This window comes from Vipera ursinii, assembly GCF_947247035.1.
Source record: "Vipera ursinii genome assembly, chromosome: 6".
Classification (NCBI taxonomy): Eukaryota; Metazoa; Chordata; class Lepidosauria; order Squamata; family Viperidae; genus Vipera; species Vipera ursinii.
Window position 1 is genome coordinate 63808792 of NC_139515.1, and position 19501 is coordinate 63828292.

The window sequence follows — 19501 nt, forward strand, 5'->3', positions numbered from 1 at the left end:
TTATATAGTAAACATGCATCTCTTTTTCACAATCTTGCCTGCTGCAAAATGAGGAGGCAATTTTGATTTAAGAGAATCAGATCATAGAAACGTGCAACTGAAATAGATCTCAACGGATCACCCAAATCTATTAATACAAATTAGTAATGTAATATGAGGAATGAACAGCTTTATTCATACTTCCCATTTTAATTCTTCCACATCCATCTGTAACTTTGTTAATATCTCTTTCTATTCCATTCCAAGCAGCTTCTGCATCAAACTTCTTTATGTACACTTCTCATTCTTTCTGTTACAACATAAATCTATTTTCCAATACTTTTCATACAGAATCATCATATTTGATCCTTATGCTCCTTCCAGCTCTACTATGATTCTTCTTCCACTTCCTCTATTTCTATTCTGATTTCCTTCATGTTTTCCCTTCTTTCCGTGCCTCTATTTTTTTTCCAAACAGCAATCAGAAACTATCAAGAATGTTCTGTGTCACATTCAGGATCTCTCATCATTGTGATATTGTTCACTCATCATAAACAAATCAGTAAAGCTTTTTGATTTATATTCCTTCCTTTTCCATGTGTACATGTGAATAGATTAAAACATAAACCCTAAATTCAAAACAAACACATATTTCTAAGCAAGTATGTGGTAAACAATCATCATTTTCTCATTCAATTTTGCAACTCTGAACAGTCCCAATGTTCATCTCATTACCTCCATTCATTCAAGTCATCTAACCAAGTCATTTTTCTCCAGAATCACATTCAATAGAATTTTGCATAGTTGGCAAATTCAAGCTTAAATTGTGAAATGAATATAACATTCACCAAATCAAATTACATCACTCAGTTCAAGATTACTCCAGGTACCTACTTTCATGAGCATTCACAACTACCTAATGATGCCAATTCATTCTTTCTGACATGCACCATAATAATTAAACTTAGTTTCACTTTTCCACATTCGACTCAACAAGATTAATCCACCTTCAATCAAATCTATTACATTCTTTCTTATAATTTTACATAAGTTATCTATTTTTCTTTTATTTATTTTAATTATTTAATTATTAGTAACAGTAGAATACAAGCAATTACAATGCCAAGAAAAATGTTGTGGTTTGTAATGAAAAAAAAAATATGTACATGGAGATGATTAAGTACAATAAAAAGGAAATGTGGGAGAACTAGTAGCAGAAAACAAGAAGAAATATTGATATAATTTTCACTTAGTATCAATATAGAATAAATCCAATCCTCAAGCTTATTATTCAGTCTGCATCATATGGAGATCTTTTCAAAAATAGATAAGGCTCATATCTGAATTCATCAGGAAAATATATTTCTTTCCATTTGCATAAGATTATCCTCCTTGCCCAGCCCCAGGCTTGATGAAACCAAGATCTCCATAAAATGACAAATTCTATATTTTAGGAATATAGCTTGACAGCTCATTTATATCTTAATTCTTATATTTGCCTACAAAGTTGCATGTGCTATGTTTTGCATATGCTATGTTTTGCATATGCAGAGTTACCATATGCTAATTTTTGATTGAAACAAAGCTATGACTGAATTAAACCAAGTGATATTTTAGGAGAATATCAAATCCAAGTGCGGGTCAAAGGAAGAAAGCTGAAGACAAAAAGACTCTGAAAAGACAGAGTAAGAAAGGAATGATCTGACAAATATTAAACAGCTTGTAATTAATATGCTTTTCCTTTTCATTCAAATAACATGAGTCTCTTTTTTCCACCCTACTAGGTCATGGAAATTGACAAGGAAGTTTAAGGTGATCAGAAAAAAATATGGAGCCCCCCCCTAAAAAACCCCCACCAAAATCCACCTCAAAAGGGGAAAGAAATGGAAAGACAGGAGTACAGATTTCAGAAGGATAAAAGAGAAGCACTGTGTCCAGAGCTCAACTAAGTTCCCCACTGCATGCCCAAATGGTACTCAAATTGGAAGTGACCATCCTAAATAGATACATATCAGAAAAGGTGGCAATAAACCTCACAACTTTCTTTTACTTTAGTATACCAGCCTGGATAACAGAATTGTCATACAAAGGCAAAAAACAAAGAGTCTTTATGAAATCACTATAGATCACACTGAATCATAATGAAAGCAAGCAAACAAGCAAAAATACTTGTATTGAAATTCATCATTTCAAAATAGGATAAATATAAATACTATCTTCTTCTACAAAGAAGCTAGAATGAATTTTGCAAAGAGAAAGTAAACTAACCACCATTTCTATATGATTCCTATTCTACTTAATTTTAAAGTAGATCAATTATCTCAATAACTTCTTACTGGCTTGGCATGAAATTAGAGAAAACATGGGGTAAAAGTATTTCTAAGGATATGAGCAGAATGCTGGAATGGTCTTTTCAGAACCATTCTCAGTAGCAGGGCACTTAATAGTATATAAATGATAACTGTTATGCAACAAAGTGTAGGAGAAATTCTTGAATTTCCCCAGCTCAGTGAGTCTACATTTAGTAGAATATGTGCATGTGAATAGAACCAAGCCTGTTAAAACAATCCAGAAAGAGATGCTTCAGATTCAAAAGGATATTTATATTACAGAAATAGCATGCTTAAATAAAAAGTATGCTTCTCTGAGTTTTCTACTTCCATGGAGATTGGGGAGGACGTAGGGAAGGGAAGGGAAGTGCTTTGTTCTTCCCAATTTCCTCCAACTGGGAAAGAGAAAACAAAAATAAAAAGAGGAACAAAAGAAGATAGTTGGCTGCTTACTCATAACATGCACACTCCTAGTTCTCCAACACAAAACTGTAACAGCATTAAACAATTCCAGATATCTTCATTAGCTTTAAAACACGCTTCCAGCAAATCATTAAGAAAGTCAGCAAAGAGCCTTGGTGGAGCAGTGGGCTAATGCCTCCTTAAGTAACACCAGCTGCCTGCAATTAGTGCAGGTTCGCATCCCACCAGGCTCAAGGTTGACTCAGCCTTCCATCCTTCCGAGGTAGGTAAAATGAGGACCCAGATTGTTGGGGGCAATTAAGCTGACTTTGTAATAATGCCGCTTGGGGTGTGTGTGAAAGCCCTAATAAGCAGGCATATACATAGAATGAAGGCTACTGCTAAGCTTGTAAGCCACCCTGAGTCTTCGGAGAAGGGAGGGATATAAATAGAATTAAAAAAATATATATATAATAGTTCTAGACATATCCTTAGGTACCCATTTCATTGTTAATTCCCACGGCAGTAGGGAATGGCAGCAGGCGTGCGAACAGAGGGCCGCATCAATATCTGGGAGTGCGTCCCCGCTGTTTCCAAGCGGTGATGCGCTCCGACCCTCTGGTTTCGGCCCGTGGTTCCGGGAGCGAGGATGAGCAGCCACCTGATCTCAGGCTCGTGTATTTCAATGCCAGGTCCGTAGTTAATAAGGCTCCTCTTATACGTGATTTGGTCGAGGAGGAGCATGCAGACCTGGCTTGCATTATGGAGACCTGGTTGGGCCCAGAGGGCGGTGTCCCTCTGGTTGATCTTTGTCCATCGGGTTTCCAGCTGCTGCACCACCCTCGGGCTCAGGGTAGGGGCAGAGGAGTGGCGGTAGTCGTGAGGGAGACCTTATGTCCGCGGGAGGCCATCATTGTCCAAATAGTCGGGTGTGAATCCCTCCTCCTGAGATGTGGCCCTAGAGCTCAGTTGGGCTTGCTGCTGGTGTACTTTTCGCCTAGTCACGCAGCAGCAGCCCTGCCTGAGCTTCTCGACATCCTCTCAGGGTTGGTGATTGAGTTCCCCAAACTTATGGTTTTGGGTGACTTCAATCTACCATCCCTGGGGGGATCATCTGAGTTAGCTCGGGAGTTCATGGCTTCCATGACGGCCATGGACCTGATGCAAGTTATTCAGGGTCCAACTCATGGGGGGGGGGTCACACGCGCGATTTGGTTTTTCTATCTGGATGGTGGTTAGATGATCTGGGTGGGGGTTCTCCAATTGTTACGCCCCTGTCATGGACCGATCATCATCTCCTGCGGTTGGTCTTCCGTTTTGCCACCCCTCGTCGTGGGGTTGTTGAACCAACGAGATGGCTCCGCCCTAGGCGCTTAATGGACCCTGAGCGGTTCCAGGCGGTGCTTGGGTCCCCACCTGCCTCCTTTGCTCACAGCTCGGCCGATGCCCTAGTGCAGGGGTGTCAAACTCAATTTCATTGAGGGCCGCATCAGCATTGTGGTTGCCCTCAGGGGGCCGGGTGGGTATGGCCAGGGTGGGCGTGGCCTACTGGGTGGGCGTGGCTAGAGTGCATATGGCCTACTGGGTGGGCGTGGCCAGCTCTACGTCGTTCGCATCAAGGGTGCCTATGGGGGCCTGGGCAGGAGTGGGACAGATCTAAGGGTCTCTGGCAGAAGGAGGGTCTCTGGGCCAGGGCCAGGACAATGGGGGCCGTTCCCTCACTGTTTCCAGGATGGCTTCGCGGGCCACATGAAACCACTTCACGGGCCGGATCTGGCCCCCGGGCCTTGTGTTTGACATGTCTGCCCTAGTGGAAGCCTGGGAAAAGGCAGCCACGGAGGCACTTGACCAAGTTGTACCCATGTGGCCCTTGACCCGGTGCAGATCCCAATGGGCTCCATGGTTTTCTATGGAGCTCCGGGAGATGAAGCGTCGGAGACGGGGCTTAGAGAGCTGTTGGAGATCCAGCTGATCTGAATCCGACCGGTTGCAACTAAGGTCTTTTACAAGATCTTATCTCGCGGTGATGAGGACGGCAAGGTCTAACCACTTTGCTATCCTCATCGCAAATAATCGCCCGGCTGCCCTGTTTAGGGTGACCTGCTCCCTCCTTAATCAGGAGGTGAGGGAGGAGCCCTTGCAGGGTCGTGCCGAGTTTAGTCAACATCTGTCGGACAAAATCGCTCGGATTCGGACCGGTTTGGACTCCGACTGGGCAGAGTCTGATGATGAGGACATGGGCACTCTTGTCGATGTTATCTGGGAGGAGTTCAATCCTGTGACTCCGGAAGATGTGGACAGGATCATGGGGAGGCTGAGCTCCACCACGTGTTTATTGGACCCGTGCCCCTCCTGGCTGGTTTATGCAGCCCGGGATGGGACACGAGGCTGGCTCCAGGCAGTGATAACTGCTTCCTTGAGTGAGGGTAGCTTTCCTGCCGCCTTGAAGGAGGCGGTGGTGAGACCCCTCCTCAAGAAGCCTGCCCTGGACCCAGCTATATTAAATAGCTTTCTCGCGAAGGTTGTTGAGAGCGTGGTGGCGCATCAGCTCCCTTTGTTCTTAGAGGAAGCTGATTATCTGGACCTGTACCAATCGGGTTTCAGGCCCGGGTACAGCACGGACACAGCATTGGTCGCACTGGTGAATGATCTCTGGCGGGCTCGGGACAGGGGTTGTTCCTCTGTCCTAGTCCTATTAGACCTCTCAGTGGCTTTTGATACCATCGACCATGGTATCTTGCTGCGGCATCTCAGGTGGTTGGGAGTGGGAGGCACAGTTCTTCAGTGGTTCTCCTCCTACCTTCTGGGACATTCGCAGTCGGTGTTGGCAGGGGGACAGAGGTCGACCTTGAGGCCTCTCGTTTGTGGAGTTCCCCAGGGATCGGTCCTCTCGCCCCTCCTGTTCAACATCTATATGAAGCCTCTGGGTGAGATCATTCGTGGTTTTGGAGTTGGGTATCATCAGTATGCTGAGGATACCCAGCTTTTCATTTCAACCCCAAACCACCCCAGTGATGCCCTCAACGTGATGTCCCGTTGCCTGGAGGCGGTCCAGGTCTGGATGGGGAGGAACAGGCTTCAGCTCAACCCTGACAAGACTGAGTGGCTGTACATGCCGGCATCTCGGGAAATTCAGATTATTCCATCTCTTACTATGGGGGGTTAGTTATTACCCCCAGTAGATAGGGCTCGCAACTTGGGGGTCCTCCTAGATTCACAGCTCCCCTTAGAAGATCATATAGGAGCTGTGACTAGGGGGGCCTTCGCCCAGGTTCGCCTGGTGCACCAGTTGCGGCCCTATCTGGACCGGGATGCCTTGCGTACAGTCACTCATGCGCTCGTGACCTCTCGTTTGGACTACTGCAATGCTCTCTACATGGGGCTGCCCTTGAGGACCACTCGGAGGCTTCAACTGGTGCAGAATGCAGCCGCGCGAGTTGTGTTGGGGGTCTCCCGATACTCCCATGTTACACCTCTGCTCCGCAAACTGCATTGGCTTCCAGTTGCCTTCCAGGTGAGATTCAAGGTGCTGGTAATGACCTATAAAGCCCTACATGGCATGGATCCGGATTACCTACGGCAGCACCTGCTGCCGGCGTCAACCTCCCTCCGTCCAGTGCACTCCCACAGAGAGGGCCTCCTCAGGGTGCCTCCGATCAGAAAATGTCGATTGGTGGCCCCCAGGAGGAGGGCGTTCTCTGTGGGCATGCCAGACCTGTGGAACCGCTTGCCGGTTGAGCTCCGGATGGCCCCCGACCTTCGCTCCTTCCGACGCGATCTAAAAACCTATTTATTTGAACAAGCCAGCCTGGTCTGATGGTTCTGGGGTTTGAGTTTGGGTTTTAACATAGCTTTTAATTACTGTATTATATCAGGCATAATTATTTAATCTTTTTTAACTTTTGTATTTTGTATTTTGATATTTATTGCCCTGTACACCGCCCTGAGTCCTTTGGGAGAAGGGCTGTATAAAAATTTAATAAATATAATATAAATATAATATAATAATCTCTTCATGATGAGCTGAACTTCTGAGTAAATAGAACTTAGCACGCTCCTTCTTACTTATCTTATTCATAGCAAATTTTGGGTACCTCAAGAGGCTTCACTCTCTTATTTAGCTGATTTTCCTAGCACAAAAGAAAACTCCATATTTACATAAAAGAAAAATGAACCTGAATTTAAGATGGCCAGGTGTATCACAAACATATTCTGTTTCAGAAGATCAACTTTCTGAAAACTGCTAAATTATCCCGTGGATTAATGTAACCTAGAAAACAATAAATTGTTCCAATGTTTTCTGGAACATTCCAGCCTTTTCATGTCCAAGTCTTGTTCAAACCAATCCTGAAGTGTATTTTTCCCTCAATAAATGTATGCATGTAAGACTCTCACATATGTGTTTTTATGTCTCTTACTTTAAAGAATTTCACAGACTAGTTGGTTTGGAGGAAAATGGGAGGTCAAAGTGGTATGTATTTCACCTTGACCTCCTAATAGAAAGGTGGGAAATTAATAAATGAACAAACTAAATAAGCAAATGGATAAAGGTGATCAAGACTAACCTTGATTAGCACCCCCACTCATTTGCTCATGTTCAGCAGTTATACAGAAACAGTGTTAGTTGCTTTCTAACTCTCTCAAGAAAATGTACTACACCCATAAGTAATTCTTTGAGAAGAAAGCTAGATTATTTTGTGGTAAATATAGTAAATGCTAGTTGGTCATTAAGTCATCCATAATAGAACATTATGGCTTGTTTAGACCCAAGTATTATATGTTAACTAAACTACTCTGGCTTATTCAATACTTTTTTTAAAAAAAAAATCCTGACTTAATTTGATGCATAAATCCATTCAATGAATTAAACCTTTTCAGCCACCAAAATCAACTGATTTCCCTTATGGAAATGTGACAAAATCTTGCCTATCAGAAAAATAACTTAACAAACTTGACAGATGGTTTAAGAATAAATTTACATCTATTTAGTTAGTTTGCTTTATAAAGTCTGCCACTCAGCACATAACTCGGGGCAGTGTACATCATTAGTAAACAACAAATTAAGTCCATATAAAATGACTTAAAAGAAAAAGAAAAACAAAATTCAAAACATAAGAACATTCAGTGCTGGAAAAAATTAAACCAACAGATTATTCTGTTGGCTTAATGTCACCACTGCTTGGGAAAAGATTTAGATTTTTATGCCCTCCGAAAGCAGGAAAGGATGGTGCCAACCAAATCTCAAGGAGGAATTGTGTTACTCCTTGAGATTTGGTTGGTCCCAAAGGACAGGAAAGTAACAGAGGAGGCACAACTCCTGTGTCTTGCTTGGTGACACTGACTGTCATAAGTGACATAACACTGTCAACTATGTCCGATCAAACTGGGCCCTGCCAGATCTAACCAGAAGAGCAGAAATAATCAAAATTATTTTCTAGTCCTGCAAATAACCCAGCCCTGTGTCATGAAAAACTTCATAGTGAGAACCATGATCTTGAAATACACTCAGAAGCTCACTGGCAATCAGTGTAGCTCGTAAAGTAGAGAGATACCCTATTCACATCCCTGCCAGCAGCAGCTTCTGAGAGGTCACTGAGGACCTGGAATCATTGCAGTAATCCAACTGTGAGGTGACTAAGGCATGAATGACTATGAGGAGAGCCTCCTCATTCAGGCATAGGCACAACTGGTGTTATTCCTCTTAGAACAAGAGCTATATTTATTTATTTTATTTTTATTTTAATTCCATTTATATCCCGCCCTTCTCCGAAGACTCAGGGCGGCTTACAAGCTTAGCAGTAGCCTTCATTCTATGTATATGCCTGCTTATTAGGGCTTTCACACACACCCCAAGCGGCATTATTACAAAGTCAGCTTAATTGCCCCCAACAATCTGGGTCCTCATTTTACCTACCTCGGAAGGATGGAAGGCTGAGTCAACCTTGAGCCTGGTGGGATGCGAACCTGCACTAATTGCAGGCAGCTGGTGTTACTTAAGGAGGCATTAGCCCACTGCTCCACCAAGGCTCTTATGTCTAGTAGGACTCCCAAACTGCACACTGGGTAGATTTGGAGCGGTGCTACTCTATCCAGAAAAAAGATGGAAAGTCTCTAGATCAGATGGTCCCAAAATCAACAGCTACTTTTATTACAAGGATGAAGTCTGAGCCTGTTCTCCCTCAACCAGATCCTTATAGCCGCTAGACATCAAAACTGAATTTTGATTGTATCATTTGGAAGGCCCAGTGTGGAGAGGTACATCCAACTCAATGCCTATGGATGACCCCATCCAGCAATCTCATATAAACAGGAGTCAGAAAAGCATCAAGCCTCGAGCTATCCTACAAAGCAAGAGCCTTGAGTTAGATCTCTCCTCTCATCTCCAGAACACCAATTTGAACTGGCCCAAGAGGAAAGAGAATGACTACAACTCCAGAACTTCCAACACTTAAAGTCTGTCCAAAAGGATATAATAATCAATGCTATCAATACTGTCAAGGCAACCAGTAGAAATACCAACTCTGTACTAGTCCTGCCACACATCAAAAAATGAAATCGATACCATCTCTACACTGTATCTAGGTTTGGAACCTTACTGGGAGAGATCCAGAGATCCACCTAGAAACTGCAACCTGACTACTTTCTCAGAAACTTTCCCTAAAAAGGAAGCAGTCCAGAAATTACCCAACAAAGTCAGATCCAGCATGACGAGGGCAGGAGAGGGGGGGATATCTTAAGCATGGGCTGGACCACCCCCTCTTTCAAGGATGAATCACTGCTCGGATTCAACCCACATGCTCTAGTGAGCCTTAACTAACTAGCCAGATTATATCACCAAGCATACAGTTATTTGATTCATGAAGAAATATTTAAAATTTAATCTTCAGACATATCCACTATCTAGCTCTAATCCAATGATGGCCAATTTAAGACTTATTGGATCTATTCTGCTCGTTATTTTTATCACAATGGATATCAATATCCACTAACCAGATTTATCAGCCAGACAGAGGAGCAATATTAAGGAATTAGGGATTTCTAGCCCAAAATATCAGATATGAGGTTGCAACTGATGGCTGGAGAATTCTGGAAGTATATTTTAAAGTTTCTGAGGTTGAGAAATACTAGCCTAAAGGAAACTGGCATGAAATTGCTGCTACATAAGCAAATAAAATGTTGTCTTCCATTTTGTTTATCTGTCATCATTTGCATCCCCGCGTCTCTTTCCCTAGAGGGACACATGTGATGCATTTCAGCAGCAGGCATGGGGGAATCTAGGCACTTAATGAACCCACTGAGGAACCACAGTTACATTTAGGAACTAGCATTTTCTTATTCACCAGAGTAATCTATTTGAACCTGATACCTGGTCCTCACAATATGTCATTTTCTTTCCTCAGCAAACTAGGTGAAAATATTAATAAACAAAGCAAAAAATACAGCCACTCTGAGTCTGAAAGTTGTTGGGAGAGAAATGAGGAAGCAGCTTCTTTTTCAATCACCACAGAGAGTTACTGTCATCATCATTACAATGATGTTGTTGTTCCTTTCTTTTCCTTCCCCTCCCATGTAAACTAGAGTAGTATCCAAAACCAGAACCAGAATAGAAACAGAATAAAATATTGTAATTTCAGACTATTCAGGATTGATCAGTTGGCTTATTGTAACATGCTAAATTCTAAACTTAGATTACTAAGAAATGATTTTTGTTTGCACATTACATGTACCAAAATAAACCAGACATGAGTTCCCATAACATGTAACTGAATTCTTATAATACACGCTGCATCTTTAATCTCATGTATTGTTATCTGAACTCAGTAAGTTCTTCTCCCTATTCTTAATCTTTTTTTGTGCTGTAAGAAAATTGTGCTTTGAATAATTCAGACAAGCGCTCTCACCACTGACAGCTACTCCCACAAGGAAAGGAAACTGTCAGAACAGAGAAAATGAAATGATATAATGCTATGAATTAGTTCTTCCGCTTTTTTCTTTTTAAATTGGAAAAAAACATTATAAGCATACAATCATTTTACATTCTTCAAGCTGATGCTAAAAATTAGACATGACACAAGAATACTAACACCAAAGTAAAAAAATAAAAACATAAAAACAACATAAGACGGAGCTTTCAACAGCAGACTTCCTACAGTATTTTATTTCCACTGTCTTCTCTCTTACTGCTACTTAGGCATTTATATTCTTCCTTGACCCCTGGAAATTATAGCTTGTAACTTATTTGGATGGTTTGTTCTAGTTTTTATTTAGCTGATTGTTATCAAAAGCAAGATTGCCACCAAAATATGTCATTGGCAGCTAATTGTTAGGATTTCTGAATATACAGAGTAATAAACAGCATTCAAAGAATGGTAACTTTTTTGAAGGAAAAATACTGCTTCTTACGAAGTTGAAAACTAAATATTTAGAATACCAAATCAGTGTATTTACAAGGGTACAAACCATCACCCTTGTGATGCACTATTTGGCCCGTTTCGTATTTTTCCAACGCAGAAGTGCACTAAGGGAATGCAGGCAATTAAAAATACAGTAGAGCCAAAGCAAAGCAAGGACCACAGTATAGTAGTAAATAAATACAATTGCTCTTTAATATTATTTTCAAGTTTAGAGTCTCAACCCCACTCAGCATGGTTGTGGTGGGTGAGGACAATATCTATGTGGGCATCCCCAAGTGGGGTAGTAGCAATTGCCAACTTTCGTTATAAAAAGACGTTAATCTCTGGCCCAGATTAAAAGAAAGTATGCAACTATTATTCCACCCATTTATTTTGTAAGAAACTAGCCTGGCCTGCCTCTCCTTTCCTCTCCCCAGTTCAGCTGCTAGCTTAATGTCCAGTAGTGTAGCAAAGGAGGAGGGGGGGGGCGAGGGAAGGGCATCAACCTTGGGTGCAAGCAACAAGGAGGTGAGGCTGAAGATAAGAAAGCAGCTAGTCAGCTGTCTGGCATGGCACAGCAGTGATGGGAGGCAAAAATGTGCCTTAGTCAGTATTGTGTACTAGCAGCATTTATCCCCTGCAGCATTTTTCAGAAGTGACATGCTAGTTCCCTCTTCCTCAGTCTGAAAGTAAACAGCTAGCCAAGGTCGGTCAATTTGCTTCATGCCTAAACTCACAGTCTCCTGATTTCTAGCCTGGTGCCTTAATCCCTACACCAAACTGGATCTTAGCAGCAAAAGAGTGTCAAACCCAGATGATAGCTATACATTTGAGTATGTTCTACTGATTTAACTTTTTGAAGGAAAATGTAGTACAAGTGGTCCTCAATTTACAACCATTCATTTAGTGATTGTTTGAAATTACAACAGCACTGAAAAAAGTGACTTATGACGGTTTATGAGAGTTTTTCACCCTTATGACTATTGCAGCATCCACATGGTCCTGTGATCAAAATTCAAATGCTTGGCAACTGGCATGTGTTTGTGACAGTTGCAGTGTCTTGGGGTCATGTGATCAACTTTTGTGACTTTTTGACAAGCAAACTTAATGGGGAAGCCAGACTCACTTAACAACCATGTTACTAACTTAACAACTGCAGTGAATCACTGCAATAAGGTTGAAAAATGGGGCAACTTAGCATTACTTAGCAACAGAAATTTTGGGCTCAGTTGTTGAAATTGATTGTAGAGATTGCTAATTATTACGTTGGGACAGGTTTGTGTCTATATGATTCATTCAATAAATCTGCCATTTTTCTTTCCTCTTGAACATAAGCTAAGCCTTCTGCACTAGTGCAGGTATTAGTGCTAAACTAAGGCAGTTTGCTAGTTCAAGCAGCATGCCAGAAATTAAAGTTTTCTCTGGAGAAGATGTTCTGCAGATATCTATATCTTAGCACAGCTATTTGGAAAGTACAGCCCAGCAAAGAGATACTAAGTTATAAGTCATTAGATAGGTAAAATAACTAAGCAGTACCTATTTTTTTAATTTTTCTTATCCATATTTCTTCACCAAAATGGCCTTACTTACATTATAAAAATAAAGATTAAACAACAATTATGCATAAATCAAACAAAAGCACCTACTGTGTAGGAAGAAAAAGGTACATAATCAATTAAAGCTGCAAAACCAATATAAATGCTAATTTGAATAAGCAAATCTCTATATATTAGAAGAAGGGCAAGAGAAAAAAAAGATTAAGAAATAAAGGAGAAATTTACTCAGTAGTAAACTCTTTGTTTTTCATACAGAAGTCCTGGGTTAACATCTGGCCTCTCCATCAAGGCTAAGACAGACTCTATTCTGAACCCCAGAGACTCTTTGCTGTCAGTCATCATAAACCAGAGTTAAGAAATTCTTAGCAAATGGAGCTAGACCCTATTTTATGCAGGGTGGCTATGGCCCATAAAGGCAAAGCTAGTTAAAAGTATATAGGGCTGTATCCAGTGGTGGGATTCAAATATGTGAACAACTGGTTCTGTGTGTGGATGCCGCTTCCGGAAGTCCATTCTGGGCCTGGGGAACAAAAAATTAGCTACCGGTTCTGCCGAAGTGGTGCGAACCAGCTGAATCCTACCACTGTATCTCAGATGTGAGCAAAACAAATACTGGAAATTTTTCATGTAAATTAGGGACGGTTTAGGGCAGTGGTCCCAAACCCTTCCAGCTTGACGAGCATGGGGGGAAAGGGGATGGTTCTGTGTGAGTGGCAGGTATGTGTGCATGAGGATGCACATCTCCACTTGTGCAAATGGAGCTTCACGCACAAGTACCTGCCATTTGCACGAGTGGAGCCACTCACGCATGGGGACCTCTGGCTTAGGGGATGTTTGTCTTTTAACTATGCTAAATCTACCTTTAAGATTTATGTTACAGTTTGTGTTTTTCATGTTCAATAATTTAGAAAACCATTTTACCCATTTTTAAGAAGAGAAACAATAGTGGAAAGAATGGGCCCTTGGTGAAAAAAAGAAGCTGGTATTACTGTATAAACATTTATACATATCAGATGCATAGTCTAATTTGGTATAAGGCATCATTCCATGTTCTTGTTATAGAACACAGGGATCATTTCCCTGAGAAAATATGTGAAGTGTTCAATCTCATGAAAAAGATCATATTGCCAGAAAACATTTAACATGTTCTTAAGATCCTACTACATTACTGTCATGAAATATGATTTTAGACAACAGAGACAAGAGTATTCTTAAGTGTATTGCAGAGACACTTTAATAAATAGCCCTTAGCAATCAATTATGTTCATTGCCCACCATAAACAATTCAGCTAGTCCTCAACTTACCACCCTAACTGAGCCCAAAATTTAATTGCTAAGTGAGACAGTTGTTGAGCTTTGCCCCACCTTATGACTTTTTGCCATAATTAAGTGAATCACTGCAGCTGTTAAGTGGATCATGTGGTTGTTAAGTGAATCTGGCTTCTCGCATTTGACTTTGCTTGTCAGAAGCCAGCTGGGAAGATTACCAATGATGATCAAATGACCCTAAGGTAAGGCAATAATCATAAGGACATGCCTGTTGCCAAGTACCCAAATTTTGATTACGTACCCTTGGGGATGCTGCAGTGGTCGTACAGGTGGAAACAGTCATAATTCACATTTTTTGCTGCTGTTGTAACTTTTAACGGTCAGCAAATGGATGCTTCTAAATCAAGGATTACCTGCACTAGCATTTATATAGCTGGGTTCTGGAACATAAGATCTATAGACTTACCTTCCTCAGCCATATCTTTATCCAGTACCAGTTTCCCATGCCGGAGAAAGTTAAGAATAGGTCCAAAATAAGTTGGGTCTCGATCTATGAGATATGCGCCTGTCTCGTCCTAAACCAAAAGCAAAGAACAAAACAAACCATGTTTTACTAACTTTTCTGAGTTCTTTGTTTACTTGGATTTTCAAAAGATTTTTGAATACAATTCCTCACCCAAACCTCTGAATAAATTTAGTTTTCAGGGATAACAAATTAAACTTTATTATGGACCACTAACTGCTTAAAAACAGAGTAGACAGAAAGAATTAACGGCTAGCTTTCACAATAAAAGGTTATAAATACCAGTTGGGACATATGCTTCTTATGTAAACTTTGAAATCAGCAATACGGTAACCAGTTTTGCTGACCCTTCATTACTAAGAGAAGAAAACAAGTTCAAGGATTCTTCCAGAAAAGGTTGAAGGGAGTTAACAAGTTTATATATAAAATGATTCAAAATAGGGCAAAACTTTTTGAAACATTTTACACAGAGAGAGAGAGAGAGAGACAGAGACAGAGAAAAATAGATTCATACATACCATCAGTCAATGACTGATCAGAAACAGACCTTGATAACACTACAACATGTGAAGGTATTTATTATTTATATCTTGCCTTTATCATTTTTTCATAAATAAATCAAGGTGAAGAACACCTACAATTCTCCTTCCTGCTCCTATTTTCTCCACAACCACCACCTGGTGAGGTTAGTTGGGCTGAGAGAGAGTGACTGGCCCAAGGTCACCCAGCCAGCTTTCTTTCATGCTTAAGGCCAGAAAATTCCCAGTCAGTTTTCATGCCTAAGGCTGATTTCTCCTGATGTCTCCTGATTTCTAGCCTGGTGCCTTAACCCACAAGAGACACATCCCAGCATAGTATTTATCAGGAAAAAAAATAAAACAAATTGTAATGCCAATGTTAAATGTGTTACACAGATACACTGTTCACCTATGACTGCTACAGTATGTCTCAAAATTTGTTGTGTATGAAAACTGCTTTTAAAAAAATTAATCTGGTTCAACTCTCCAAAGAGAAATCATCTTTCGGAGGTGGTGGTGGGGGTTTGTGGATGGGAATAATGGACAAAAAAGGAAGTCTGTATAAAACTATGCACACTCAGCAAAAGAGGTTTTTGTCTCTTCATATTTATGGGAACCCCAAGTCATTAACTGTAGTTGAATAGCAGGAGATTCAGGGCAAACAGTTAATAAATATATTTAAACTGTGACGTTTAAATATTTCTTAGTTAAATGATGAATGCATTATAGCAATATAATTCATTGTGTTATGCCATAACTATTACTTACATAACACAATGGCTAAGTTTGCAAAACAAAGTCAGAATCAATTGCATGTATCTGCAGGATCAGAGGGAAGAAAAGCAAAACTGCCAAGAAAAATAGGAAGAGAGGGATTTGGCAAGGGTGTTTGTGTGTGCGTGCGCAGGCACAACTGTGTACTTCCTCCAAAATAATATTGGCCAATTTGAAACACTGCCATCAGGAAGACTATACAATATTCCCAAAACAGATTAAAATGTGATCTGAATTAATAAAATTGGCTGAGTTCACCCAACAAACTAAATTTTATATAAATTCTGTTCAGTTATAGTACTACTTGATTCACTCAATGAGTTGGAAGTGTAAATCAAGGTAAATAAAAGGTATCTGTTGAGTTCTCATAACATGCTGCATCTATATGAACTATCCTTATTATGGCTTTAGTTCAGACATGTCAAACACAAGGCCCGGGGGGCCGGATCCGGCCCGCAACGTGGTTTCATGTGGCCCGCGAAGCCATCCTGGAAACAGTGAGGGAACGGGCCCCACTGCCTTGGCCCTGGCCCAGAGACCCTCCTTCTGCCAGAGACCCTCAGATCTCTCCCACTCCTGCCCAGGCCCCCATAGGCACCCTTGATGCCGAAGATGTAGAGCTGGCCATGCCCACCCAGTAGGCCACACGCACTCTAGCCACGCCCACCCAGTAGGCCACGCCCACCCTGGCCATACCCACCCGGCAACCGCAATGCTGATGCGACCCTCAATGAAATTGAGTTTGACACCCCTGCGTTTAGTTGATAATCTGGTTCACAAGATATCACAATGGCTGGATTCCTTCAATATGCTAAAGCACATCTTAGCCTAACCTAGTTGTGTGTAAATCCAGCCATCCAACTACAAAACACTTTTGAACCTAACATGTCGTCCAAAGTCAGCAACTTTTTGATCCTATCACAACGTTTAGTTCAAGGCTGTATTCTTTATGGATATCCTTGGAGAATTATACTGAAGTCAACCGCCCTTGCTCTGACTAAGCTGTACGCTTTACTCCACTTAAAACAAAAACAAAAAATAAACCAAAAACATCCTGCGGATGAAGTTTTTGAACGGCTGCCCACGACTACATTAGCCTTAGAAAAGCTGCATCGAGCGTCAAAGATATAAAAGTCTTGGAATCACTGACCAAGGACCCCACATTGATACAAGGGGTGTTACGGTGAGGAAAGCGGAAGAAATGACCCTAAATTTGTTATTATTTTGAGTTCTAGGCAAGATTTCTTCGAGCCTAGTGGACCAGTGGAGTTTTCGTGAGTCTTTGTCGACGCTTTTAGCCGGAATCGGCGCGCTTCTTGAGATAAAAGAGGCAATAAACAACATTATCTCCGTCGAGCAATCCGCTCACTCGCGTGCAAAGCAGAAGCTGGAGTTTCTCCGCGTCCGCATTTTTTCAACAAAGCAGAACGGTTGGCCTGTAGGCATTTAAAAAAACCGTTTCATTGCTTGACGGTTTTCGCTGCTCAGGCAAGACGCCCCTCCAGAAAACAGATGCTTCTGTAGGACTTGCCTTTTTAAACACTGCAGTTGAAGCGTAGCCGGGGAAACTTTCGTTCCTATATAAAGCTCCAAACACCCTAGAGCAGGGGTCGGCAACCTCGGCTCTTTTATGACTCGTGGACTTCAACTCCCAGAATTCCTGAGCCAGCTATGCTGGCTCAGGAATTCTGGGAGTTGAAGTCCACGAGTCATAAAAGAGCCGAGGTTGCCGACCCCTGCCCTAAAGGAAAGGGCGGGGAGGGGAGCGAGAAGGGAGAGAAAGAGAATCGAGCTTCCTGACCAACTTTGCGTTCACGAAGTAAACGTGTGAATGTGACTTTGCAACAAAAACAACAAAAAAAAAAAAAACCCAGACTCCTGCTGATGGGCAAGACCCCCAAAAGTGCGTGAATCGAGGGGGGGGGGAGAAAGCTCGACCCCTTAGCAAGATTATTTCTAAATGGGCTCCGGTCTTTCGAAACAAAGGGAACCCCCCTCGTTGCTGGCGCTCTCCACGTCCTGCGATTGAAGCGAAGTGAAAAAGGCTCGCGTGTTCGCAAAACAACAGTGCTCCTTCGAAGGGTCGGTGAAGCCCGGGCGCGCTTACCCGATCTGACTGCAGCTCTTCTCCCTGGCACAGGCGGCAGAGGAAGGATTTCTGCTCGCGGCATAAGGTCTGCTTGGTGGTTAAGAAAACGGTGCCCCCGACATTCAGCCGAACCCATTTGCCTCGGCTGCTGGGGGGAAGTGGCTGTCGCGAGCAATCCCACGCGGACGAAGTAGCCTTCTGTGCAGCCGGCGCGTCCTCCCCTCGTTCCATTCTCATCTCTTTCTCTCGGCGCGTCCCGCCTACTTTCTCAAAGAGGCGGGGCGCGGCTTGCCAGGTGTTGAGCACTGGAGGATTCTGGGGCTTGTAGTTTGTTTCCAGGCTAGCGCGCATTTCGGACTTAAGCGGGAGACGAAAATCAAGGGTGCGGGTTATTTTTGCTATGGATTCACGTTGCGGTGCTTCAGGGAGCGTTCTTTGCTGGATTTCATTTTGATGGCAACCCAACAATCTTTTTAGCTGAAAGTGAAAAAAAACAATTTAAAGCAGGGTTTCTCGACTTTAGCGACTTTTAAGACGAGTGGATTTCAACTCCCAGATTTCCCCAGCCAGCATGTTCGAATGAAGTGCACCCATCTTAAAATGGCCAAGGTTGAAAATGCTTTTTAAACACATTTTAATGGCTGAGAACTTATACGATTTTACATTTTCACTGAACCATCCTACAAGGTGAGTTCTCACTAGATCTGGGAATTGGAGGATATTCCAAATGTTTAAATTAATCTTAAGGCTCCTTGAGTGCCACTTAAGGAACTGGTGGACTGATTCTTTAATAATCTTTGATAGTCCAGTGGACAAACTTATCCAGAGCTAACTCTTATTTATAGCATAATTACATCACTATTCTGTTTTGCCAAGAATGCTGTAAGATTCAGTATCTCTTTTCTTTCTACAGATACCTGTATTTGGTCATTTCTAAAACAAGAATGTAATAATTTCCTAGGCCCCATTTGAGTAAAGTGGAAAATGGTAAATTCTGCAGTTCAGGGATGTCCCTATGCATGTAATATCTTTCTTTTAAAAAGGTCAGTTCCTTAGGTTTGCACTGTAAACCACTGCTTTAATTGCTTCTTTGAAAAAGCATAGAGCTTAACCTAAGAATATGTCAGCTTTTCAAGTGCAGACCAGACAAGCAAAACCAATTACCCCTATTGTAAAGATAAAGTAGGGACGTGGTGACTCAGTGGGTTAGGACGCTGAGCTTGGCAATCAGAAGGTCGGCAGTTTGGCAGGTTGAATCCCGAGTGCCACGTAACAGAGTGAGCGCCTGTTACTCGTCCCAGCTTCTGCCAACCTAGCAGTTCGAAAGCACATAAAAATGCAAGTAGAAAAATAGGGACCACTACGGTGGGAAGGTAACAGCGTTCCGTGCGCCTTTGGCGTCTAGTCATACCGGCCACATGACCATGGAGACGTCCTCGGACAAGCGCTGGCTCTTTGGCTTTGAAACAGAGATGAGCACTGGCCCCTAAAGTTGGAAACGACTAGCATGCATGTGCGGGGGAACCTTTACCTTTACCTTTTAAAGATAAAGTAATAGAATCTTGCAAGTCTGAAATTCCCCCTCTCCTACCTTTAGTTCCAGTGACTTGGGGGGTGGGGGTGTCAATTCTGATATGCTTTCTCCAGTGCTGGTTCCAGCTTTGGACT

General features: G+C 42.1%; 2 protein-coding genes across 4 annotated transcripts in view; one reads left to right on the forward strand and one right to left on the reverse strand.

Annotated features, from left to right (window-relative positions):
* KCTD17 (potassium channel tetramerization domain containing 17) overlaps nt 1-18070 on the reverse strand; it is a gene marked incomplete at its 5' end in the record, with an annotated part of 41676 nt that extends 23606 nt beyond the window's left edge. For all 3 annotated transcript variants that reach the window (XM_083365966.1, XM_083365965.1, XM_083365964.1), the window contains 2 exons: nt 14396-14504; nt 17852-18070. In XM_083365966.1, coding sequence (XP_083222092.1) covers nt 14396-14504; nt 17852-18070 — 328 coding nt within the window. The remainder of the gene's footprint in view (nt 1-14395; nt 14505-17851) is intronic.
* The window catches only part of SSTR3 (somatostatin receptor 3), a 364665-nt gene that overhangs the window by 147540 nt on the left and 197624 nt on the right, over nt 1-19501 (forward strand). The window lies entirely within an intron of this gene.